At 35.3% G+C, this 23384-nt stretch overlaps 1 protein-coding gene across 2 annotated transcripts in view; it reads left to right on the top strand.

The window, feature by feature from the left end:
- The window catches only part of LOC150093023 (uncharacterized), a 257599-nt gene that overhangs the window by 61538 nt on the left and 172677 nt on the right, over positions 1–23384 (top strand). For both annotated transcript variants that reach the window (XM_090413793.1, XM_090413794.1), the window contains exons 6-7: positions 3226–3567; positions 12180–12263. In XM_090413793.1, coding sequence (XP_090269919.1) covers positions 3226–3567; positions 12180–12263 — 426 coding nt within the window. The remainder of the gene's footprint in view (positions 1–3225; positions 3568–12179; positions 12264–23384) is intronic.

The following is a 23384-nucleotide window of genomic DNA, read 5'->3' as shown; positions in this document are numbered from 1 at the left end:
GACTTGAGCCTAGGACTCCGAACTATGAACATCAGCGATCCACCTGGAACAACACAAGAGAGTGTCCCCAGGTCAGGGTAATAATCTTTTATATCTTCCGCCATTCTCATTCATTGGATATGCTCACATACCGAATCAGCTATCGTACCATCGCTGACAAGCACCAAATAGTACTCAGGTGGCCGAAATATTAATTTTTTGGCGAAGTGCAGCACTGTCAATACGTCTGGTGGACAATCTACACACCACGAGTATGACTTGCAGTATTCGTTACACGTATATTGCCACAGGCAGTTTTACTGTTAATAGGATTAAGTTCCAACAAAGTATCTAGATCCATTGGCATTTGCTTAAGGTACAAAATTTGTCAAATAATACACATTCTTAGCTTTTAAGATGTAAGTGAACTTTATAGATTTAGAGTATAATACATTATTTAATTTAACAGATCCTATGTAAGCACAGGTACTATTCTTGTGAGGAAGAGAATCGTAAAGGATTTAGTTTGGATTAAGATAGAATGTGGTTGTCTTTAGTTGGAGTTTGGTGAGAAATAGATCAGGTTTGAATGTCTTAGGTGATAGTGCACATCATTTAGGTCTATGTTTTTACCCCAATTGTTGGTAGAATGAATGAAGTTTTTTAATAAGGTTTTAATTTCTAGGAAAGAACTTGACATTGTCAGCATCCAGGAATGCGTTAGCAGAGCTAATCTCAGATGGTATGGTCACTTAAATAGAATGGGAGAGGAAAGATTAGCAAAACAAGTGTTCTCTGCCAGGTTGGCAGGAAAACGACCCAGAGGAAGACCAAGATATAGGTGGATTGATACGGTACAAAGTGCCTTAGACGATAGAAATATAAGATCTGATAATGTTGGAGTCTTGACAAGTAACAGACTGATTTGGAGGAAAATTGTAGATAGGAAGTTAGTAATGATGTAATTTTTTCATGTAGTACTGTCATATCCTGTACACCCCTTGAGGGTACATGGCAGGAATTTGATGATGATGATGATGATGATTAATTTCTTGGTGTGATTTTTTGAGAGAGGTTTCTTTTTCTACAAGCATATGATTTTTGTGTGTGGGGGGGGGGGGGGGGGGGGGGAGTTAATATGGCTTTTTTAAAATGCCATATTAAAATGGGTTGAATGAATTTCACAAACAAGTTTTAGGATGTTTTCAGTCTTTTCTTCAAATGCTACATGGATTATGATGGAAGGAGATAGCAACGGGCACAGAACTGTGGAGTTTAATTTATTTGATAATTTATAATCTTTACAGGTTTAAATTTAATTGATTTTGTCATGCATAAGTTATATAAAAAAATGTAAATGAAGTGTCTGTTACTAGATCTTTAATAAAGATATGCATATTAGACTTAGTATAATATTTCAATAATGGCTTTACACATGTAAAAGAAAACTAAATAGAATTTATTACTCTTATATATTTTGCTCAGTATATCAAGAGCTTCATTCAGGTCGAAGGCATAAGAATTGGCTACAACATTTACGTTATGAACACAAGAATGAGACATACTTCATGCATATACTTCCATGTGTGTGTGTGTGTCTGTCTCTGTTGTACAAGTAGGAAAAAACACTATTAGAATTCTAGAGTTGTAAGTATAAACTATGTGTGTGAGTGTAGGCATACAATCCATTTGATAAAAGTTAGGACAGTGGCTTAGGGCTTCACTCGATTCAAGAAATAAATGATCATATTTGAACCTGCTGTAGAGTAGCATCTTGGTATATGTCCAAAGTAGCAAACATGTCAAGAACAGGGTATTTGATAAACACCAAGCAAGAAAGAGATGATATATCTTTGATAGGTGGTAAGAAAGAAGATAACTTCCAGGATGGTTTCAAAGGTGGTATACAGATCATATCTGAAGAGTCCTTTCTCTTTCTCTATATAATTTGTTCAGAAATTCCTTGTTCCTTAAAAATGTAGGATATGTGGATCCTTTTAATATCAGATTGCAATCTGGGAGAGGGATTATAATTATTAATTATTTTCTGTAAATCAACGTTTTGCTGTACCATTAATCAAATTATTTTATTTTAATTTCATAGTGTTCTTAATCAGAATTATGATGATAATGTAAAAAACAAACGGAAAATTAACAGGAAGCATAATATTTAAACATTATGCTTCCTTCTTTTAATAGAAGACACTCAGAAGAACAAATTGTGTGTGCTTGGTGCACAAGGCTTTTGATAATATCTGAATTTTGTGAAGATGCATGGATATATTTGCCTGTGAAGGATGCTTTCCTGTAAACTGAAAATTCAATAAATACAGGAAGAAAAACTATAGAAACCTTTACCTTTAAAATGAAAATTGCCTTAGTTTTATGCTTAATTTTACCAAATAGTATTAAAACTTTGTGATAACTTTCATATAAGACTTGTGAAGATCATGCTAAATGTAGATTAACTAGCACAAGATTTCAGGTAAAAAGTGTTTTCGCTAGCATATCTGCTCTCCCACCATGGACATGGATGTTTATGATTGTCTGTGAAAATGCTAGTGGTGGTAGTCGGCGGTAGATGGCATTGATGTAGATGATGAAGATAGCTGAGGGTGGTGGAGATGGAGACTTCTAGAGTAGGTGCCCTTCCTTGATGAGTCTTCGGACTCTCTGGAGGTGGTATGTAGTAGTAATAATAATAATAAAAGTTATACGAAATCCACAAGATCGAAGTGTCATTACAATGAAACTTTATTCTTATGGTTTCATAAGAACTTCTTGTATTTATTTTACTTACAAGTCTAATATTTAACCATTTAATGAAAGATTAGAAGAGAAGATTAATCCATAATTTCTTTACGTTGTATGCATTCTTATAATTAATTTTGACCTCTGACCCCATGATCTGAATTAACAATGTGGAAAGTGATTATCTAAATTGGTGTATAAACATTTCCTTGGCTTTGTTTATGTAGTTAATTTTAGTTTATTTAGTTTAATTAAAATCCATTAATTAGTAAATTAATGATTTTGATTAAATCAAAGATGCTAGGCATTAAATAGTGTAATTGTTTCTCTGTGGTATATTTATTGATTTTTATATTTATAGTGATTTGTTTTTAACATGATTATATAATACTTTATTTTCTATGCTGTAAGAAATAACTTCATGATATATTTATGATAAATGTTATGTAATTCATAGATGTCCATTGAAATTCACTAATTCTGTTTTAATTTTAGGTGTTTCCTCAGCAATTGAGGATGAAAAAGTAATTGCTAATGCTGATGCAGGAGAGCCTGAATTTGAAGCAGAATCTGACATCGATAAGCTACATTTGACAGTAGCTGCTGATGAACTCGCTGAAGAAATGCAGGAAGATGCAGTGGAAGAAAAACAGAAAACCGCAGAAACCTCTACATCTAAAAGTCAGGAATATAATACTCTAAGCGAAGCATCAAGTTCAGACCATGATGATGACAGTTGTTCATGTGAAGATCACAGTAGTGTAGTATCATCTTCTGTTTCAGAATCAAGATCCAGATCACGCTCACCTTCTGGTTCAGATACACAATCAGAATCGGGTAAATTAATCATTAACTTAATTTGGAATTCTTTTCCTTTTTAACTTTTCTTCCCATTCATCTTTTTATTTTTTTATCTGCCTTGATACTCTTGTTAATGTTTAGCTTAATGCATCTTAAGAGTGAATTGCTAATTATTTTTAGTTTTGTTAAAGTTTAGTATGTAGAAGGAATTGAATTATAATATAAGAGAGAGAAAAAGGCTCTTCAAGTCATAAGGAAAAGTATGTTTGTTAAATTTTTTTATTCTTTAAATAAGAATTGTTGTGTTTTTTAAATAGTAATCCTGAGCATGAATCTGTACTGTCATAAATGAGTATAGTGCTTATAAATAAACTTGGCTTCAGATCAGATGACCATTCCACTTTCAGGACAAAGTGTTGTGTGTGTTGGGGGGGGGGTTGCTCCTTACTAGATTTTTTTTTAATTATGTCAGTCCCACTCATGAAAGATGATAAACTTATAATGTAATGCATTGATGCTGTAGTGGGTTAAAAATGGTTAGATAATCTAAAAAACCAGCTCTACAGACCAAATATGGAATTTTCAAGCTACCTTAAGCCTCTAAATAGTCAAGGAAGCATTTTCTCACTTGGTACTGGAATTCATCTGCCACCTAAAATATTCATATACAACCTGATCTAACTACAGCCTGGTTGGTGAACATTAGCCACAACATGTTCCTTCAAACGAGCATACATTTGAACTAATTCACAAAATCATTGAAAACAGTTACAATAAATTATCTGCTCTAAATTCAAACATCTTTCATGTTTCACTGCTTGGGTTTATTCAGTTGCATAAGAACTGAATGTTAGTATTTACAACACACAAACAGGTGATTAAAATGCACACTTCCTTAGTGAGATTGTATTTAACAGAAATAGAACTAGTGTTGTTATTATTATTTTTTTATTTTATTTTTTTTTGTTTTTGTATTTAAAGCTATGACATTTGATGCATCATTTGTTGACTATAGCATTCTGTATGTCTAGCATTTGTACTGCTGTCTGAAGGAAAAGATGTAGACAGTCCTATGCTATTTTTACTTTTATATGCATTGTCTGTATATGTCTTTTTTTTATTTTAAAATGCCCATCTTGTTTGGCCAAATCATACTATAAAACATTGGTTACTTATTGCATGCACTTGAGATGTTTGCATGAATGATGTGGGAGCATCATCATCAAATTCCTGCCATGTACCCTCAAGGGGTGTACAGGATATGACAGTACTACATGAAAAAATTACATCATTACTAACTTCCTATCTACAATTTTCCTCCACATCAGTCTGTTACTTGTCAAGACTCCAACATTATCAGATCTTATATTTCTATCGTCTAAGGTACTTTGTACCGTATCAATCCACCTATATCTTGGTCTTCCTCTGGGTCGTTTTCCTGCCAACCTGGCAGAGAACACTTGTTTTGCTAATCTTTCCTCTCCCATTCTATTTAAGTGACCATACCACCTGAGATTAGCTCTGCTAACGCATTACTGGATGTTGACAATGTCAAGTTCTTTCCTAATATCCTCGTTTTTAATATGATATTGCCATTGATGCCATCTGTTCACTCCTCTAATCTTTCTCAGGACTCTCATATCTGCGGTCTCTAGTCTTTGGTCAAGTGTTTTACTTCTGACCCAGCTCTCAGATCCATAAGTTAAAACTGGTTTGAACACTGTCTTGTATACAGCTAATTTAGTGTTCCGACTAATTTCTTTCTTATTCCATATGAATTTATTCAATTGACTTCCCACCATACCAGCTTTGTTGATTCTGTTGTCTATTTCTATATTTAATTTACCATCTTCAGTAAAAATCATGCCTAAGTAGCTGAAATGTTTTACTTGTTCCACAGGTTCTCCATTCACAACACAGTTGACATTTTCAATGATTCTGCCTATTTTCATTGTCTTTGTCTTTTTATTGCTGACCTTCATACCATATCTATTACAACAGCTATTCAATTTAGTCAGAGAATCTTGCAGACTTGTAGCGGATTTATTTAGAAGTATAACATCATCCGCATAAAGCAAAGAGCTGACATTAACATCTCCAATTTCGATATCAGGTTTAATACCACATTCCTTCATAATGTGATCCATATAGATAATGAATAACAGAGGGGATAATGTACATCCTTGTCTCACACCAGATTTAACATTAAACCATCTTCCTGTACTTCCTTCAATTCTAACTGCCGACTTACAACTCAAATAAAGACTAAGTATTGCTTGATATAATGCCCCATTGACACCATATAACTGCAGCGTATTGAATAGCTTCTCTCTTGGCACCTTGTCATATGCCTTTTCCAAATCGACAAAACTTAAATACAGATCTTTGTTATATTCCCATTCTTTCTCGACTATTTGTCGTAAAGTGAAGATCTGATCCTGACAGCCTCTATTTGGCCTGAATCCAGCTTGTTCTTCACCAAGCTTTTCTTCCACAATTCTTCTCAACCGTTTCTCAAGTATACTTGCATAGATCTTGCCAAGAACACTCAGTAGGGAAATACCTTTGTAATTCTCACATTCAGTTTTATTTCCCTTTTTATATATGGGTACTATTAGAGCTCTACTCCAATCATCAGGAATTCGTCCCTCTGTCCAGGCTTTCTGAACTATGCAGTGCAGCCACTGTAAGACTCTTATACCACCATACTTCAGCATTTCTGGTCGAATATCATCTACTCCTGCTGCCTTTCCACATTTCAAGCCTTTGATGGCTTTTTCTACTTCAAGTATGGATATGTATTCCTGACTGCATGCCTGGTCAGTGTTTTTTATCACTGTGCTGTCATCACTGCTTGTAATGCTCCCACATCACTGATGTGGGAGCATTAGGGAGTAAAATTCTTATTTGGTTAACAGGTTTGAATATGACTAATATCTTAATTTTAAGATCCCTGAAATCTTTAATGATGCTGTTCACTTATAAATGACAAACTAACCACTTTTCCAAATCTGCTAACAGTTACAATAATTTCTACAGAATGTATCCTTGATAAACTCGCTCTAATTCTAAGCTTGTGCTGACACTTCAGCTCTTTCATCTCATGCATTTATCTCAGAAGAACATCATCACCAACCCTATTCACCAGATTTGATCCCCTGCAACTTCATGTTATTCCCTAAGCTAAAATCTGTATTTAAAGTATGTGAAGGTTTCAAGACAAATGAAATTAAACAGGGCAATTCAAAGTCATTCCTTTATTAACAGTTCCAGCGATGTTTCCAAAAGTGGAGAAAAATTCCAGGTGCACTATATTGAAGCAGAAGAGAATATTTCAAAGGCGATATCTCATAAGCTTTTCCATATATATCTTAAATGAAGTCCTGGAACCGAACAGTCCTTGTATATTGATGAGTGTGTAAAAAAATGGACGTATTATATAGTCAAGTAAGCTCCCTCCAGATGCATTAAACTTTTTAAATAAATTAAAATACCAGAATAAACTCACATAAAACATTCTTTTATTAGTATAATTTTTACCTAAGTATCAAAGGCATCTTCAGTACAAAGCTAATTGAACAATAACTGACAATTCCAAAAGGAATTGTTTTACATTAGTTATTTACTAATGTAAATAACTAATGTAAAAAAAAAAAGTCATTAAATTTCTTAACTTATTAAAAAATAATAATAAATAAAATTAAATTATAAAATAATTAAATTATATATGCACGCGTACAGTTTAAAAAAATAAATAAAATCAAGTTATGAAAGATTAGTTGATTTAAAAAAAGTACTATCTCCCACAAAGGGGATAGGCATAGATCATTGGATCTGTTTAAGTTACAGGAATGAAGTAAAGTTTCATGTTTCTTTATAAAGCCATTCCATGAGGTATCAACTTTTGTGAAGGACTCGTGTCTTGTTCCAATGAACTGTCTAGTGTCTGTTATTCCATATTCCGCAAGTCCAGACTGTTTAGGTTCAATGTATTGAATATCAGACTTGTGTTCTTCTATTCGAATAATCTTCCTGTCTTTCCGAAATAAGATAACCCACAAGAGCAAGGAGTCTGGTAAACACCTAGATAATTGAGATGTGGAAGCTTGTCCTTTGGAGAAGTGAGAAAGGCAGAGATTTTTTAGATGTGGTGAAAGGCAACAAAAATATTTAGTGATTTTAAAACTTTCTCTATGCATTCACTAATGCCTTGCACATATGGGATAGGAATATGAGTTATTTCTTCTGTATTTGAAGAGGTCTTAGAGATACCAAAACTGCTCAAAGCTCTTTTGATGAAAGAATTCTTAAAACATTAGATTAAAAAAAAAAAAAAAGTAGAAATATCATCATCAAATTCCTGACATGTACTTTCAAGGGATGTACAGGATATTATGATAGTAGTAAGTGAAGAACTTGCATCATTACTAACTTCCTGTCACCAATTTTTCTACAAATCAATTTGTTATATGTCAAGACTCCAACATTATTAGATCTTATATTTCTGTCTTCTAAGGCAATTTTTACTGCATCTATCCACATATATCTGGGTCTTTTTCCTGCTAACCTGGCAGAGAACATTTGTTTTGCTAATCTTTCCTCTCCCGTTGTGTTTAAGTGACCATACCACCTGAGATTAGCTCTGCTGACACATTCCTGGATGCTAACAATGTCAAGTTCTTTCCTAATATCCTTGTTTTTAATATGATATTGCCATTGATGCCATTTGTTCATGCCCCTGATCTTTCTTAGGACTCTCATATCTGTAGTCTCTAGTCTTTGATCAAGTGTTTTATTTCTAACCCAGCTCTCAGATCAATAAGTTAAAATTGGTTTGAACACTGTCTTGTATACATCTACTTTAGTATTTTGACTAATTTCTCTCTTATTCCATATAAATTTATTCACTTGACTTCCTACCATACCATCTTTGTGATGTCCGCACGGTTAGCCTAGTGGCTGTGCACTTCGCAACCATATGACTGGGGAAGGAATGTCCCAGGTTCGATTCCCGTCAAAGACGTGAGGAATTTGAGGATCTTCCTCAGCCATAGCCAAGTTAGCCGATCTTGGGTGCAGGCAGTAGGGTTTTTTCCAGCAGTTTATCTGGCTTTTTTCATCCTGCAAGCAGGCAAACTGGCATCGTGAACACACACGGATCTACAGCCATAAATACTTAACCCCCCCCCCCCATGAGGGGGCTCAACTCACCCCAATAGGGATGGGGGAGGAAACTCCATACAAATAAATAAATAAATCTTTGTGATTCTGTTGTCTATTTCCATCTTCACTAAAAATTGCACCTAAATAGGTGAAATGTTATACTTGTTTTATAGGTTTACCACTCAGGATACAGTTGATGTTTTCAATGTTTGTCTATTTTGATTGTCTTGTCTTTTTATTGCTGATTTTCACCAAATTTATTACAATAGTTATTCAATTTAGTCCGGGAATCTTGTAGATTTGTACTGGATTTATTCAGAAGTATAATATCATCTGCATAAAATAAAGAGCTAAGATTTGATATCAGATTTAATACCACTTCATAATGAATAACATGGAGATAATGAACACCCTTGACTAAATAAAAACATAATAATAACCACAGTAATAAGTTTTAATAAGTAAATATTTCATCTTAAGTATCATAGGACATCATCAGTACAGTTAATTCAAATAATACTAGGAATAACATACAGTTAGAGCACATGATTATAATGGAATCCCAATATGTGTGCAATGGTGTGTTATAGAATTAAATTAAAATATATCTGGAGGGAAAAAAAAATAATTACATTAAAATAAGATGACATATATAAAAATGATTTTATATATGTTATTTTGTCATACAATTTTGTATGACAAAATTGTGTATATTTTAATATATATATATCTCGAATATTTTAATATATCAGATATATTTTAATTTAATTCTATAACACGCTACTGCACACACATATTGGGATTCCATTGTAATCACGTGCTCTAACTGTATGTTATTCCTAGTATTGTTTGAATTAACTGTACTGATGATGTCCTATGATACTTAAGATGAAATATTTATTTATTAAAACTTATTACTGTGGTTATTATGTGTGTTTGTTTAGTCATGAATTCTCCACAAGTTTCATTGTACAATAAACGTACACCCTTGTTGCACACCTGATTTTACCCCAAACTATCTTCCTGTTCCTCATTCATGTCTAACTGCTGACTTACAGCTTAAATAGAGACTATGTGTTGCTTGATATAATGTTCCATTTACACCATATAACTAGCATTTTGAAGAGCTTTTCTCCTGGCACCTTGTCATATGCCTTTTCCAGACCAAAAAAACTTAAATACAAATTCTTGTTATATTCCCAAGATTTCTCAACTATTTGTCTTAAAGTGAAAATCTGATCCTGGCAGCCTCTATCTGGCCTGAATCAAGCTTCTCTTCTACAATCCTTCTCAACCGTTTCTCAGATATACTTACATAAATTTTACCAGGTATTACACAGGTATTTCCCTACATTCAGTAGGGAATTACTTGTGTAATTCTCACATTCAGTTTTATTTCCCTTTTTATATATGGGTACTATGAGAGCTCTACTGCAATCATCGGGAATTCGTCCCTCTGTCCAGGCATTCTGAACTATGCAGTGCAGCCACTGTAAGACTCTTATACCACCATACTTCAGCATTTCTGGTTGAATATCATCTACTCCTGCCATCTTTCCACATTTCAAGTCTTGGGTGGCTTTTTCTACTTCAAGTATGGATATATATTCCTGATTGCATGCCTGTTGAGTGTTTTTTACCACTGTGCTGTCATCAATTGTTTCATTTAGCAATTTTTTGAATTAATTGCTCCTTACATCAAGGATATCTTTTTCTCCTGTTTTCATGTCATCTTTATCATCTCTAATTCTTTTTACAGCACTCTTTCTCCATTTCTGAGATTCTTCAACAACCTCCAGAATATCTTGCCACCTTCTTGATATTTATTTCCTATGTTCTTAGCAAAGTCTTCCCATGACTTTTGTTTAGCTAGTTTTACACAGTGTTCAACTTTCTTACATTTGTCTCTATTCTCTAAGAGCACAAGCTGACTTACTCGCCACGAACTTTCAGTATACTTAAGGATCAAAGCTGTATAACTGAGAGGAGATCTCCACATAGCCTTTAAAGGAATGGAGAGAACAGAGCAGGGATTCTAACCTAATGTTCCATCCTCACCTTCTTGTGATGCACCCTGTTAGATATCTACCTGGGTACTGAACGAATGAGGATGGGCTGGAGATTTGGGATTTAGCTGACCAAATTATATTCTTATTGGCTTAAACCACATATAAAATGGTACAAAAGTGGAAATAATATGTTGTAATTCTTTCTGTAACGTGCCTGATGAACCAGTGTTTTAACAGTGCCAGCCTTTTGACTGAGGGAGGGGGGGGGGAGAGGAAAGAAAGAAACATGCGAAACTACTTCACTCTCCTAACTTTATTTTATTTTTTTAAATTTCTGTGTGTGCATGTGATTTAATTTAATTTTAGTATTTTTTTTTTAATAAGTTAGGAAATTTAATTACCTTTTTTAGTTATTTTACATTAGCCACTTAGATGGCCCCTTTTGGAATTGTCAGTTTGTTTCATTAACTTTGTACTGAAGGTGCCTTGGATACTTGGCAAAAATTATATTAACAAAATATTTTATGTAAGTTTGTATATTATAATTTATTTTAATGTTTAATCACGTATTTCCTTATGAAACAGATATGTGAAACAGCCTGGTGTTAATGTGTTTCCAGCGAAATATTAGCTAAGTAATTAAATCATCTAATATTTCGCTAGTTTTCTAACCAACTTCCGAGCACAAATTACATCTGCAGTTGAAACACTTGGCATACAGTTTGTTGTAGAAACAGTTCAAGTTGTAAACTGAAAATGAAAGAAGAATAAAGTTAATTTAGAAAAGTCAAGTTAAAAGTGGTCTTAATATTTGACTCTCCCATCTTTGACAAAAGCTAATGGTGTTATACCACACTTCAACAACTCTGAAAATATTTGAAAACTAGGATTGGTTGGAGTGGTGCATGTTTAATGAGATTTCATGTGCCCCAGCCAGCATGAAATTCATCACATACCATCATATGTATTTCAGGTTTAAACCATAAAGAGGTGATGTGGAGGTCTCTTTGATAATTGGGGGGGAAGACCAACAATGTTTTGTAAATGTAATAAATACTAGCAGTTCACCCTACATGTTCTCTCCCAGTTTGCTATAATGTATGTATATAATTATTATTTATTTTTATTACATAACACCTCCAGGGAGTCCAAAGAATCATTGAGGGAGGGCACCTGCTCTACAACTCTCCGGCTCTACCAACAGCAACTACCTTCACCACTAATATTTTCACACTCACAAACATCCATGCCCACGGCAGGATTCGAACCCACAGCGTTTTGGCTGGAGAGCGGATACGCTAACCACTCAGCCAACCAGGCCAGCATAATGTAATAATAATGTAATATAATGTATAATGATGTCCAGTAAGTTGAATATACACTTTTAGAAGAAAGCGTATCCTTGTAGAGTTATTGAAACTGCTTGCTACATCGCCTCAGTTTTGATTTAATTATTATTTTATTTTTGTTTAATAGGAGATGAGAGAGACAGAAAAAGAAGAGCTCGTAAAAGAACACATTCTCCGATTGTGTATGAAAGAAAGGGGAACAGTAAAGAAAGTATGTAAACTTTTAAAATTCAATCTGTACTAATTTTAGATATTTAGATATATCAAAATTTTATTTGTTACAGTGGCTTTAATATAACTATTAATGGATCTGAGAGCCGGGTTAGAAATAAAACACTTGACAGAAGACGAGACCACAATATGAGAGTCCTGATATCTTTCCTAATATCCTCGTTTTTATCATAGTAAAAACGAGGATATTAGGAAAGAACTTGACATTGTTAATATCCAGGAATGTGTTAGCAGAGCTAATTTCAAGTGGTATAGTCACTTAAACAGAATGGGAGAAGGAAGATTGGCAAAACAAATTCTCTGCCAAGTTGGCAGGAAAAAAGACCAAGAGGAAGACCAAGATATAGGTGGATTGATACAGTAAGAAGTACCTTAGAAGACAGAAATATAAGATCTGATAATGTTGTAGTCTTGACTGATAACAGATTGATCTGGAGGAAAATTGTTGATAGGAATTAGTAATGATGCAAGTTCTTCATGTAGCATTATCATAATATCCTGTACACCCCTTGGGGGTACATGTCAGGAATTTTATGATGAATTATTTAATTAATAATGATTAAATATAAAAAAAAATGATGGTACAACATGACAAAATTTCATGCCGACTGGGGCGTCGCCCGGTTAAACAAGGCCCCCGTTGTATTCGCCAGGGAACCAGGGCAAACAGCAAAAAGTCAGCTACTGGAACAAATCTGAAAACAAACCCAACTCAACATCACCAGAGTTAAAGATCGGTACTATCAACATAAGAAGTTTGAATGGCAAAGAAATGGAGCTAGTTGAGGAATTAGATAAGTACCAGATCGACATAATAGGGGTGACTGAAACAAAAAAGACAAAAACTGGTGAGATCTTTCTGAGCAATAAATACAAAATGTTATATTCAGGCAATGACAATCAAGGAAAAGGAGTAGCCATAGTATTCAACACAAAATACGAGGCTAATCTTCTTGAATGGCAGCCAGTCTCAAGTAGAGTAATGTGGGCAAATATGAGAAAAGGGAACTGGACAATGAGACTTATTTGTGCCTATGGTCCCACAGAAGGTTCTACTAAGGTAGAAGTGGAGGAATTTTTTGAGGCTTTAGAAAAAGCAACTGACACAATGAAAAAGGAAAAGTTGGTCCTTTTTGGGGATCTATATAGCAGAGTAGGAAATGATTGAGACATACAAAAATATTTTGAGAAACTTTGGAGAAAAGAGCAAAGCTAATAATAATGGCTTCTGCTCAGGACATGAACTGGTTATTAATAACACCATGTTCCAACATAAAAATGTGCACAAATTCACATGGAGAGAAGAGGCAAGGAATAAGAAAAGTCTCATTCACTATGTTATTGTTGATAGTGATGTTTTCTCCCTGGTGCAGGACACCAGAGTGTACAGAGGATTTGAAATTGGAAGTGATCACTATTTAGTCTTGAGCAGGATAAAATTGAATTTCATATTGAAAAGAATAACATGTAAGAAAGTTTTAAAGCGAATAAAAGTTGAGCATCTCTCAAATGTGAACTGTAGACTAAAATACATAAAGATTAATGCAGAAAAAATGAAAGAGTTTGAGAACAGGAATCAAACCTTGGAGATTCAGTGGCAAACTCTGAAGAAAAGATTGATTGATTCTCCCAGAGAGGCATGTGGTGAGGTTGTGTGCAAGGATAAAAAAATTGGAACTCCCTGGTGGACACAGAAAGTTAAAGAGGCAGTGAAGGAAAAGAAGAAAGCATATCAAAAGTTCCTGTCAAATAAGTCAGCTTGTGCTCTTAGAGAATACAGAGACAAATGCAAGAATGCTAAACACTGTGTAAAACTAGCTAAACAAAAGTCATGGGAGGAGTTTGGCAAGAATATAGAAAATAAATATCAAGAAGGTGGCAAAATATTCTGGAGGTTGTTGAAGAAGCTTAGGAATGGAGGAAAGAGTGCTGTAAAAGGAGTTAGAGATGATAAAGGTGACATGAAAAAGGGAGAAAAAGATATCCTTGAATTATGGAGTAATTATTTTGAAAAACTGCTAAATGAAACAAGCAGTGATGACAGCACAGTGGTAAAAAACACTGACCAGGTATGCAGTCAGGAATACACATCCATACTTGAAGTAGAAAAAGCCATCAAAGGCTTGAAATGTGGAAAGGCAGCAGGGGTAGATGATATTCGACCAGAAATGCTGAAGTATGGTGGTATAATAGTCTTACAGTGGCTGCACTGCATAGTTCAGAAAGTCTGGACAGAGGGATGAATTCCCAATAATTGGAATAGAGCTCTCATAGTACCCATATATAAAAAGGGAAATAAAACTGAATGTGAGAATTATAGAGGTATTTCCCTACCGAGTGTTCCTGGCAAGATCTATGCAAGTATACTTGAGAAGCGGTTGAGAAGAATTGTGGAAGAAAAGCTTAGTGAAGAACAAGCTGGATTCAGGCCAAACAGAGGATATCAGGATCAGATCTTCACTTTATGACAAATAGTCGAGGAAGCATGGGAATATAAGAGATGTGTATTTAAGTTTTGTCAATTTGGAAAAGGCATATGACAAGGTGCCAAGAGAGAAGCTATTCAATACGCTACGGTTATATGGTGTCAATGGGGCATTGTATCAAGCAATACTTAGTCTTTATTTGAGTTGTAAGTCAGCAGTTAGAATTGAAGGAAGTACAGGAAGATGGTTTAATGTTAAATCTGGTGTGAGATAAGGATGTACATTATCCCCTCTGTTATTCATTATCTATATGGATCACATTATGACGGAAAGTGGTATTAAACATGATATCAAAATTGGAGATGTTAATGTCAGCTCTTTGCTTTATGCGGATGATGTTATACTTCTAAATAAATCAGCTACAAGTCTGCAAGATTCTCTGACTAAATTGAATAGCTGTTGTAATAGATATGGTATGAAGGTCAGCAATAAAAAGACAAAGACAATGAAAATAGGCAGAATCATTGAAAATGTCAACTGTGTTGTGAATGGAGAACCTGTGGAACAAGTGAAACATTTCAGCTACTTAGGCACGATTTTTACTGAAGATGGTAAATTAAATATAGAAATAGACAACAGAATCAGCAAAGCCAGTATGGTAGAAAGTCAATTGAATAAATTCATATGGAATAAGAGAGAATTTAGCTGGAACACTAAATTAGCTGTATACAAGACAGTGTTCAAACCAGTTTTAACTTATGGATCTGAGAGCTGGGTCAGAAGTAAAACACTTGACCAAAGACTAGAGACCGCAGATATGAGAGTCCTGAGAAAGATTATAGGCATGAATAGATGGCATCAATGGCAATATCATATTAAAAACGAGGATATTAGGAAAGAACTTGACATTGTCAACATCCAGGAATGCATTAGCAGAGCTAATATCAGGTGGTATGGTCACTTAAACAGAATGGGCGAAGAAAGATTAGCAAAACAAGTGTTCTCTGCCAGGTTGGCAGCAAAACGACCCAGAGGAAGACCAAGATGTAGGTGGATTGATTCACTACATAGTGCCTTAGATGATAGAAATATAAGATCTGATAATGTTGGAGTCTTGACAAGTAACAGACTGATTTGTAGGAAAATTGTAGATAGGAAGTTAGTAATGATGTCCTGTACACCCCTTGAGGGTACATGGCAGGAATTTGATATGATGATGATGATTAAATATAACTTGAATAATTTAATTTCTTGTCATATCAAGTTATTTTATAAGTATGTATCAAGATATTGATCTTTCATAGCAGAAATAAGTTCTGATTAACTAAATCTAAAACTTATAGAAGATGCAGATTGAGTAACAGCTTTATCATTGGATTTGACACCAACTCATCAGCTTCAGAATTTATAATTTTTTTAAAAGATGGGTCTTCAAACTCAATAACTTATATATAACCTATCCAGATCATGTTTATACAAACAACCATTTCTTACATGGGATTTGAATTCAGGATTTGTAAATTGTCTGTGATTTGATTTTATTGTTTTGTGAAAACTACATATGTTAATGAAAATAGCTGGCATTTCTGTATTTTGAATACACTAATTTGGTTGTAGCCTATTGGAGGCTGCCATTTCAGCAGTGGATTTAGTAATGTCTTAAGACTACTAGTGTTAGCGATTAAATGTGATTAAGATAGTTTTTAAAGTTAGTATGTTGAAATAGGAAAAGTGGTAAACACTAAGAAAATTTCAGAAATGTTATGCATCAGTCGAGTGTCGAAATGCTGGAAGAGTGCTCAGTATCTATAGCAGTGGGTGATATCGACCTCCAGGGGTCGATATAACATTGTTAGGGGTCGATAGAAAAAAAAAATATAAGACATCATTGTACGGGTAATATTTAATTCGGTTAACTTGGATTATCGCCATCCTGAATGACAATGCAATTAAGAGTGAATCGTGGAAACAGTGACATGAATAGGACCTGTAAGATGGAGCAAGGTTATGAAAATAGTTACTGAGGCCAATCAAGTAGGCCAGAATGACATATTTACCAACAAACAGATGTTGGTGGTTCCTGCCCGGCCGGTGCGGCAGGAGCGAGATTGCAACACGTGCACGGTTCTTATTTATTTATACTTACACGTATTCGATCTCAGTCTCATTTTTGCGCATTGACATACAAGTGAGCCTTAATGTTCTGAAATTCATCAATGTACATATTATAATTCAATCATGATCTAAACTTCTCTATGTTGAAGAGTTGAGCAGGGCTGCTAGTAATACCAGTAGTTTATTAATATAACTAGTAATACCAGTGATAGTAGTAGTAGTAATATAATAATATATACTATGTTATACATACAATAAACACTGTAACTATAAAATAAACAATCTAAAAACTCACGTAAGCATCTTTTTTGCGTGTCCTATTATAATTACATAATAGTAAAATAGGAGTCGATAAAAAGTCAAACTCTTGAAGGGGTTGACGGTCAAAGAAGTTTGGCGACCCCTGATCTATAGAGTTCAGTTTTGGAAGTAAAAATAAAAGAATGATAAATGCATTGATTATAATGAAGAGCCAAAGGCTTCAATTCGGCGACATGAACTTATTTAAGTTAAGGGATATTATATCCCATATTGTTTCTTAGCCGAATATAGAAACCATATAAAGTTTGGCGATTCCAAGTGTAAGCAAATACCTGGATAGTGCAGCAACTGACCCTTGAAGGCAGTGCAAGCTGAGGCAACTCATGTAAAAGGTGGAGCAAGCTCCGATCACTATTCTTGATATTTACCCATAATGTGAACTTAACTCCTAGGAGCTGTATTATTGTTCAACATTATGAGAGAAGGTCACTACCCAGATCGGTTATTTAAGTAACCGGTCTGGTAGTGACCCAGACCGGTAACTTAAATGAAATTAATTAAAGTAACCAGTCTGGGTAGTGACCTTCTCTCATAATGTTGAACAATAATACAGCTCCTAGAAGTTAAGTTCACATTATGGGTAAATATCAAGAATAGTGATCGGAGCTTGCACCACCTTTTACATGAGTTGCCTGAGCTTGCACTGCCTTCAAGGGTCAGTTGCTGCACTATCCAGGTATTTGCTTATGCTTGGAATTGCCGAACTTTATATAGTTTCTGTATTCGGAATGAAACTCTTTGAGTTTCTTATTAGGCTAAGAAACAATATGGGATATAATATCCCCTTAACTTAAATAATAAATGCAGTCTAGTGCAAAAACTACAGAAAATTTTGGGAATTAATTGCAGCAAATTAATAATATTAAAATAGTAGAATAAAAGGATGTATAATTGTATATTTTTAAACCTATAAAGAAATCTATCTCCTGGTAAGTAAATTACAGAAGATAAACATCTCATTTCTCCATAATAAATCTTCCCTTCGTGAGCAATGGGATTGTTGCTTAAGATTCAGAGCTAGATAACAAAAAGACAAATTTTGTATTGCTTCAAACCACAGATTTATTTTTGTTGTTTAATCCCATACAAAATATAATTTGGTCAGTTAAGTCCCAAATGATATGTTCATCCTCATCTGTTCAGAATGAGTTTATAATTTCGAACTTACTGACTAAATTATATTTTGTATTGGCTTAAACCACAAACAAACAATGGTAACAACATGATAATGTCATGCTAGCTGGGTTGTGACTTGGTTAACAAAGCCCATCAATACCCCTGATGATGTAAGTCTTAAGACTTCGAAAGTTGTCGGGTTTTAATTGCTTATCTTTTTATTAAACTCTTTATTTATATCATGATGTGTTGTCAATACTGAAACCTTTCACAAGACCCTTGCCACCTTTTTTGTTGTTGTCGGGGAATCAGAGTGAACAGCAAAATCAACTTCTACTGGAATGAATATGAACTCACTTTTAAAGATCATTGGAAAAAGAAGACACCAGTAATATGAAAGTTCTGCGAAAAATTGTGAACAAACACATAGTAGAGTGGAGCTAATCTAAATATAGAAGAGATAAAATTGGTATGATCACATAAACAAAAGGGAGAAGAATGGTTAGCAAATCATGCTGTATGGTAGATAAAAGATCCAGAGAACACTAAGCTCTAGGTGGATTGTTGCATCTAATATCACTTTAAACAACCAAAGTGGAGATGGTATGCATAAACAAATTGATGAAATGAGTGGAAGGAGGGTAATTATTATGGGGGATTTCAACTATGGTAACATTGATTGGAAGGAGGAGAGGACACATGTGAGGAAGGAAATGGATTTTATTCAATTATTAAGGGATAACTATCTGAAACAGCATGTAATTGAAAATACTAGGGGTGTGAGAGTGCTTGACCTGGTAATAGTATCTGAGAACTTGACTGTAATGAATATGACCATGTTGCCACCTATTGGTGAGAGTGATCATAAGGTCTTGACCTGGGAGGTGGCTAAAGGTATGAAATTTGTGATTAAGACAGGGTATATGTGGAATTACCGTGCTGGCAAGTATGACAAGCTTAGGAGATTGCTTGGATCAGTGCCATGGCATGTACAACTGCAAGGGCTGGACGTCGATAGAGCATGGGAAGTGATCAAAGAGCATTTACAGGAGGTTATGGCTGATTGTATACCTAAGGTCCGAATAGTAAAACAAGGAGGGGTTAAATGGATGAATAACACCATTAAGCTTGAGCTGCAAAAAAAGAAACAACTATGGAGGGAATTTAAAGAAAGGGGTGACCTGCAGGCACACGAACGGTATAAAGTACAGGCTAGAAGGGTAACGAGTGTGGTAAAAACAGCAAAAGCCGATTATGAAAGGAAACTAGCTATGCAAGCAAAAGAGAATCCCAAACAGTTCTTTCAATATGCTGCAAGCAAGAAAAAAACTGTACATGGCAAAATGATTTTAAGGAATGACGATGGTAAAGAGTTCACTGAACCAGTCGATATAGTGGAGTTACTGAGTGCGCACTTTGCTAAAGTATATCATCCAGGTGGTGACGTTGAAAAAATGAAGGAACCATTAGTTTATATGGGAATTGTGATGAATGAAGTGGAGGTGAATAGTCTATTACAGAACCTTAATGTGAATACATCTGTGGGATTGGATGGTATACCGGCTCGGGTCTTGCATGAAGCGGCTAATGAATTATCAGTGCCCTTGACCATGTTGTTTAATCTGAGTCTCAGGTCTGGCTTAGTCCCGAAGGCATGGAAAGAGGGGAAAATAGTTCCACTGCATAAAGGAGGATCCAAGACTATGGTTGCAAATTACCGACCAATCAGCATATCAGGAGTCGTTGTCAAGGTCTTGGAGAAAGTAGTCAAGGGAAAAATACAGGAATGGATTGATGAAAATGAGATACTGTACAGAGGACAGCATGGCTTTGTGAAGGGTAGATCATGCCTCAGTAACTTGCTCAAGTTTTATAACAAGGTGACTGCTGAACTGGATAAGGGAAATGGGTTTACAGTGATACTGCTGGACCTGGCAAAGGCGTTTGACAGGATACCACATGGAATTCTAATCCGTAAACTACAACATATGGGAATGGATATAGGGTTGGTGAGATGGATAGCTGGGTGGTTGATGGAGAGATATCAAAGAGTTGTTTATTCAGGAGTAGAGTCCAAAAAACGGCCTGTGACTAGTGGTGTGCCACAGGGTTCTGTTCTTGGACCACTGCTGTTTAATCTGTTCATTAACGATATAGGGAATGGTCTAAGTGGGACAGTTCATTTGTTCGCTGATGATGCAAAGTTGGGTAGGGCGATAGTGAATGCAGAAGATGTCAAAGTCTTGCAAGATGACTTAGATAGATTGGAGTTCTGGACTAAGGAGAATGGATGTCAATTTAATGTGACAAAATGTAAGGTTATGCATTTCGGAGTGAAAAGATTAGCAGCAGTATACCACATTGGTGGAACTGTACTCCAAGAGATTGATGAGGCCAGGGACTTGGGAGTGTTGGTGGATAGGGAGATGAAGTTTAGGGGACACATTGCGAAAGTAGCTAAATCAGCTCATCAACTCACTTGGTTGTTGAAAAATACCTTGACGAGCAGAGAAAAACAAGTTATTGTACCTCTGTACCGAGCCCTGATAAGACCTCATCTCGACTACTGTGCCCAGATTTGGTCACCTCGGTTCCTTCTTGATGGGGAGGAGGTTGAGAGGATCCAGAGGCGAGTGACTAAGATGATAGCAGGTCTATGGAATGAACCATATGAGAACAGGTTGAAGATTTGTGGGTTACAGAAACTAGTTGATAGGCGAAAAAGGGGAGATATGATTGAGACATTCAAATTGCTGAAAGGATTCTATAGGATTGATTCAGATGATATTTTTGAGATCAGGACTGGTGGTGGGAGAACTAGGGGACACCCATGGAAGCTGGGCAAGAGTGTGGTTAGCAGGGGTGTTAGAGCTGGGTTCTTTACTTTTAGAGTGGTGAATGAGTGGAATAAGCTGCCAGAGTCTGTTGTGGGTGCTATGACGGTGAGCAAGTTCAAGGCAAGGTATGATAGATACTGTGAGAATGTTGAACAGCTGCGTGAACATGATGTTTAGGGCCTCCCTCGATGAGTCTAAGGACTCCTGGAGTAGCCCGTGGTAATAATAATAATAATAATAATAATAATAATAATAAAAATGTATGCTCTGACAGTTGGAGATTAACAAGAAAGCTGTTGATAGGAAGCTGATAATGTAAATTTATATAGTAAATTTACAGAATGCTGTGACATATATATAAATTGATATATGTCATAGCATTCTGTTCCTCTTGAAAGCATATCAGGAATTGATAATGATTCATTAATAATCGTTCTGTTCGTTCACTGAAAATCCCGATAACACCATTCCAAATTCTCCACTTTAATATTTGATTAATTTGCTACATATTATGTTCACTACTTTGTCAAAAACATTACTGTGATGAGAAAGGAATGGATCCCTTTGCTGAGATATCCTTCCAGTTGGTGTTGACATCGTTTATTGTCTTTACTTTATTATTGTCCCATTCTTACTTTATCAAACTGAGCTCTGACTACATCTAATTTCAGTTCTGCTAATGTCTTCCAATATTTTTGTCTGTACGCATTATCTCTAGTCATTTATCATGGTACCAATCAGAAGTCATGAATGGCTAATTACTTGCTGTGGTGTTTCAAAATGTTGATGATCTTTCACTAAATTTTTATACCCTCCTTTGAGGTGGTCTCTTGGCTGCATGGAGCTATTTCTTTTGAGATTTTAAGAAATTTTGTTTTATGTTGCATTTCTATATACTGTTATGTGTGCATCTGTGTTTGTGCAATGCATTGTATTGGATGGTTGTCATGCTAAGTGTGTAGTTCATAGGTTCTATTATCTTTCAAGTATTCAACTCTGCATTTCCAAAAACCATTAGACGGCAGCACCAGTGAACACAGTCTCTCTCTCTCTCTAAAATCGTATACAGTAGAGCAGGTTGGTATTGTTTTGTTAACCATAAAAGTTTATTATTAAGAGAGACCTCCAGGTACTCATTGAGGGAGGCCACATACCACACACACCAACTATCATACTTATTCTTGAATTCATTCACACTGCTTGCACACACAAAGTCCACTGGCAATCCATCCCAATCACGCACCACCCTATGAGAGAAAAATCGAGCCCCCCCCCTAACCACCACCAGCATTCATTCTCAGCTTCCAGGGATGCAGTCTCGTCCTTTACCCACCCTCCATAAAATGGAAAATCCCATCAACTGAAATCCTGTATGACCCTTTCAGAAGTTTGTAAGTCTCAATCATATCACTCCTGTTTCCTAGTGTCTGCAGTCTACAAATTCTCAATCCATCTTCATAATCAGTATTCCACAATCCTGATATCATTTTTAACTCCTTTGCACTCTCTCCAATATATCAGAATCACAATGGAAACCAGGAGACAGACCTGCTGACAGTTGTCCAGATGAGGTCTTATCAAGGCCTTGTAAAAATGCAAAATGACCTCCTTATCTTTACATGTCAAAGTTCGTTTCATCATTGCAATTATCTTTTGTATTTGCAGTCTTTGTATGCCCCCTTGAACTTCAACTTTCTATCTCCTAACATTCCAAGATCCTTATCCTTGTCAGTTACTTCTAGCATAATCCTGACAATGTAATATGGCATAGGATATCAAGCCAAAGTGCATGACTTACATTTACTGACATTAAACTGATGTCCATTTTCCCATGTCCACAATTCCACTTTATTCAAATCATTTTGCAAGCACTGTATATCAGCTGCATTTCTGATTACCCTATCAATTTTTTGCATCATCAGCAAATAGGTGTATGTTTCCTGTCCTTCCCAATGTCATTAATGTAGAGATTGAATAACAGTGGATCAAGGCTGAACCATGTGATACACAACTGGTTACCTTAAATTTTGCAGACTGACATCCTCCATATACCACTTTTTGATATGTTAGTCATCTCCTCTTATCCACACTAATATTTTATAATCCAAATCCATATTCTCCAATTTATGTAACAGTCTTTTATGCTGTATTCTGTCAAACGTCTTAGCAAAATCCAAAAGTATTATGTTGCATTCATTCTCCTTGTCTAACATCATTATAGAATGTGGGCAAGTTGCTAAAACATGGCCTTCCCTTAGTAAATCCATGCCATTTATTGCAAAGTAG

Source organism: Typopeltis vanoorti, chromosome 24 (assembly GCF_054136105.1).
Source record: "Typopeltis vanoorti isolate ZY-2024b chromosome 24, IOZ_Tvanoo_1.0, whole genome shotgun sequence".
NCBI classification, from domain to species: domain Eukaryota; kingdom Metazoa; phylum Arthropoda; class Arachnida; order Uropygi; family Thelyphonidae; genus Typopeltis; species Typopeltis vanoorti.
The sequence above is the reverse complement of the archived record's forward strand: the minus strand, read 5'-3'. Positions and strand labels throughout refer to the sequence as shown.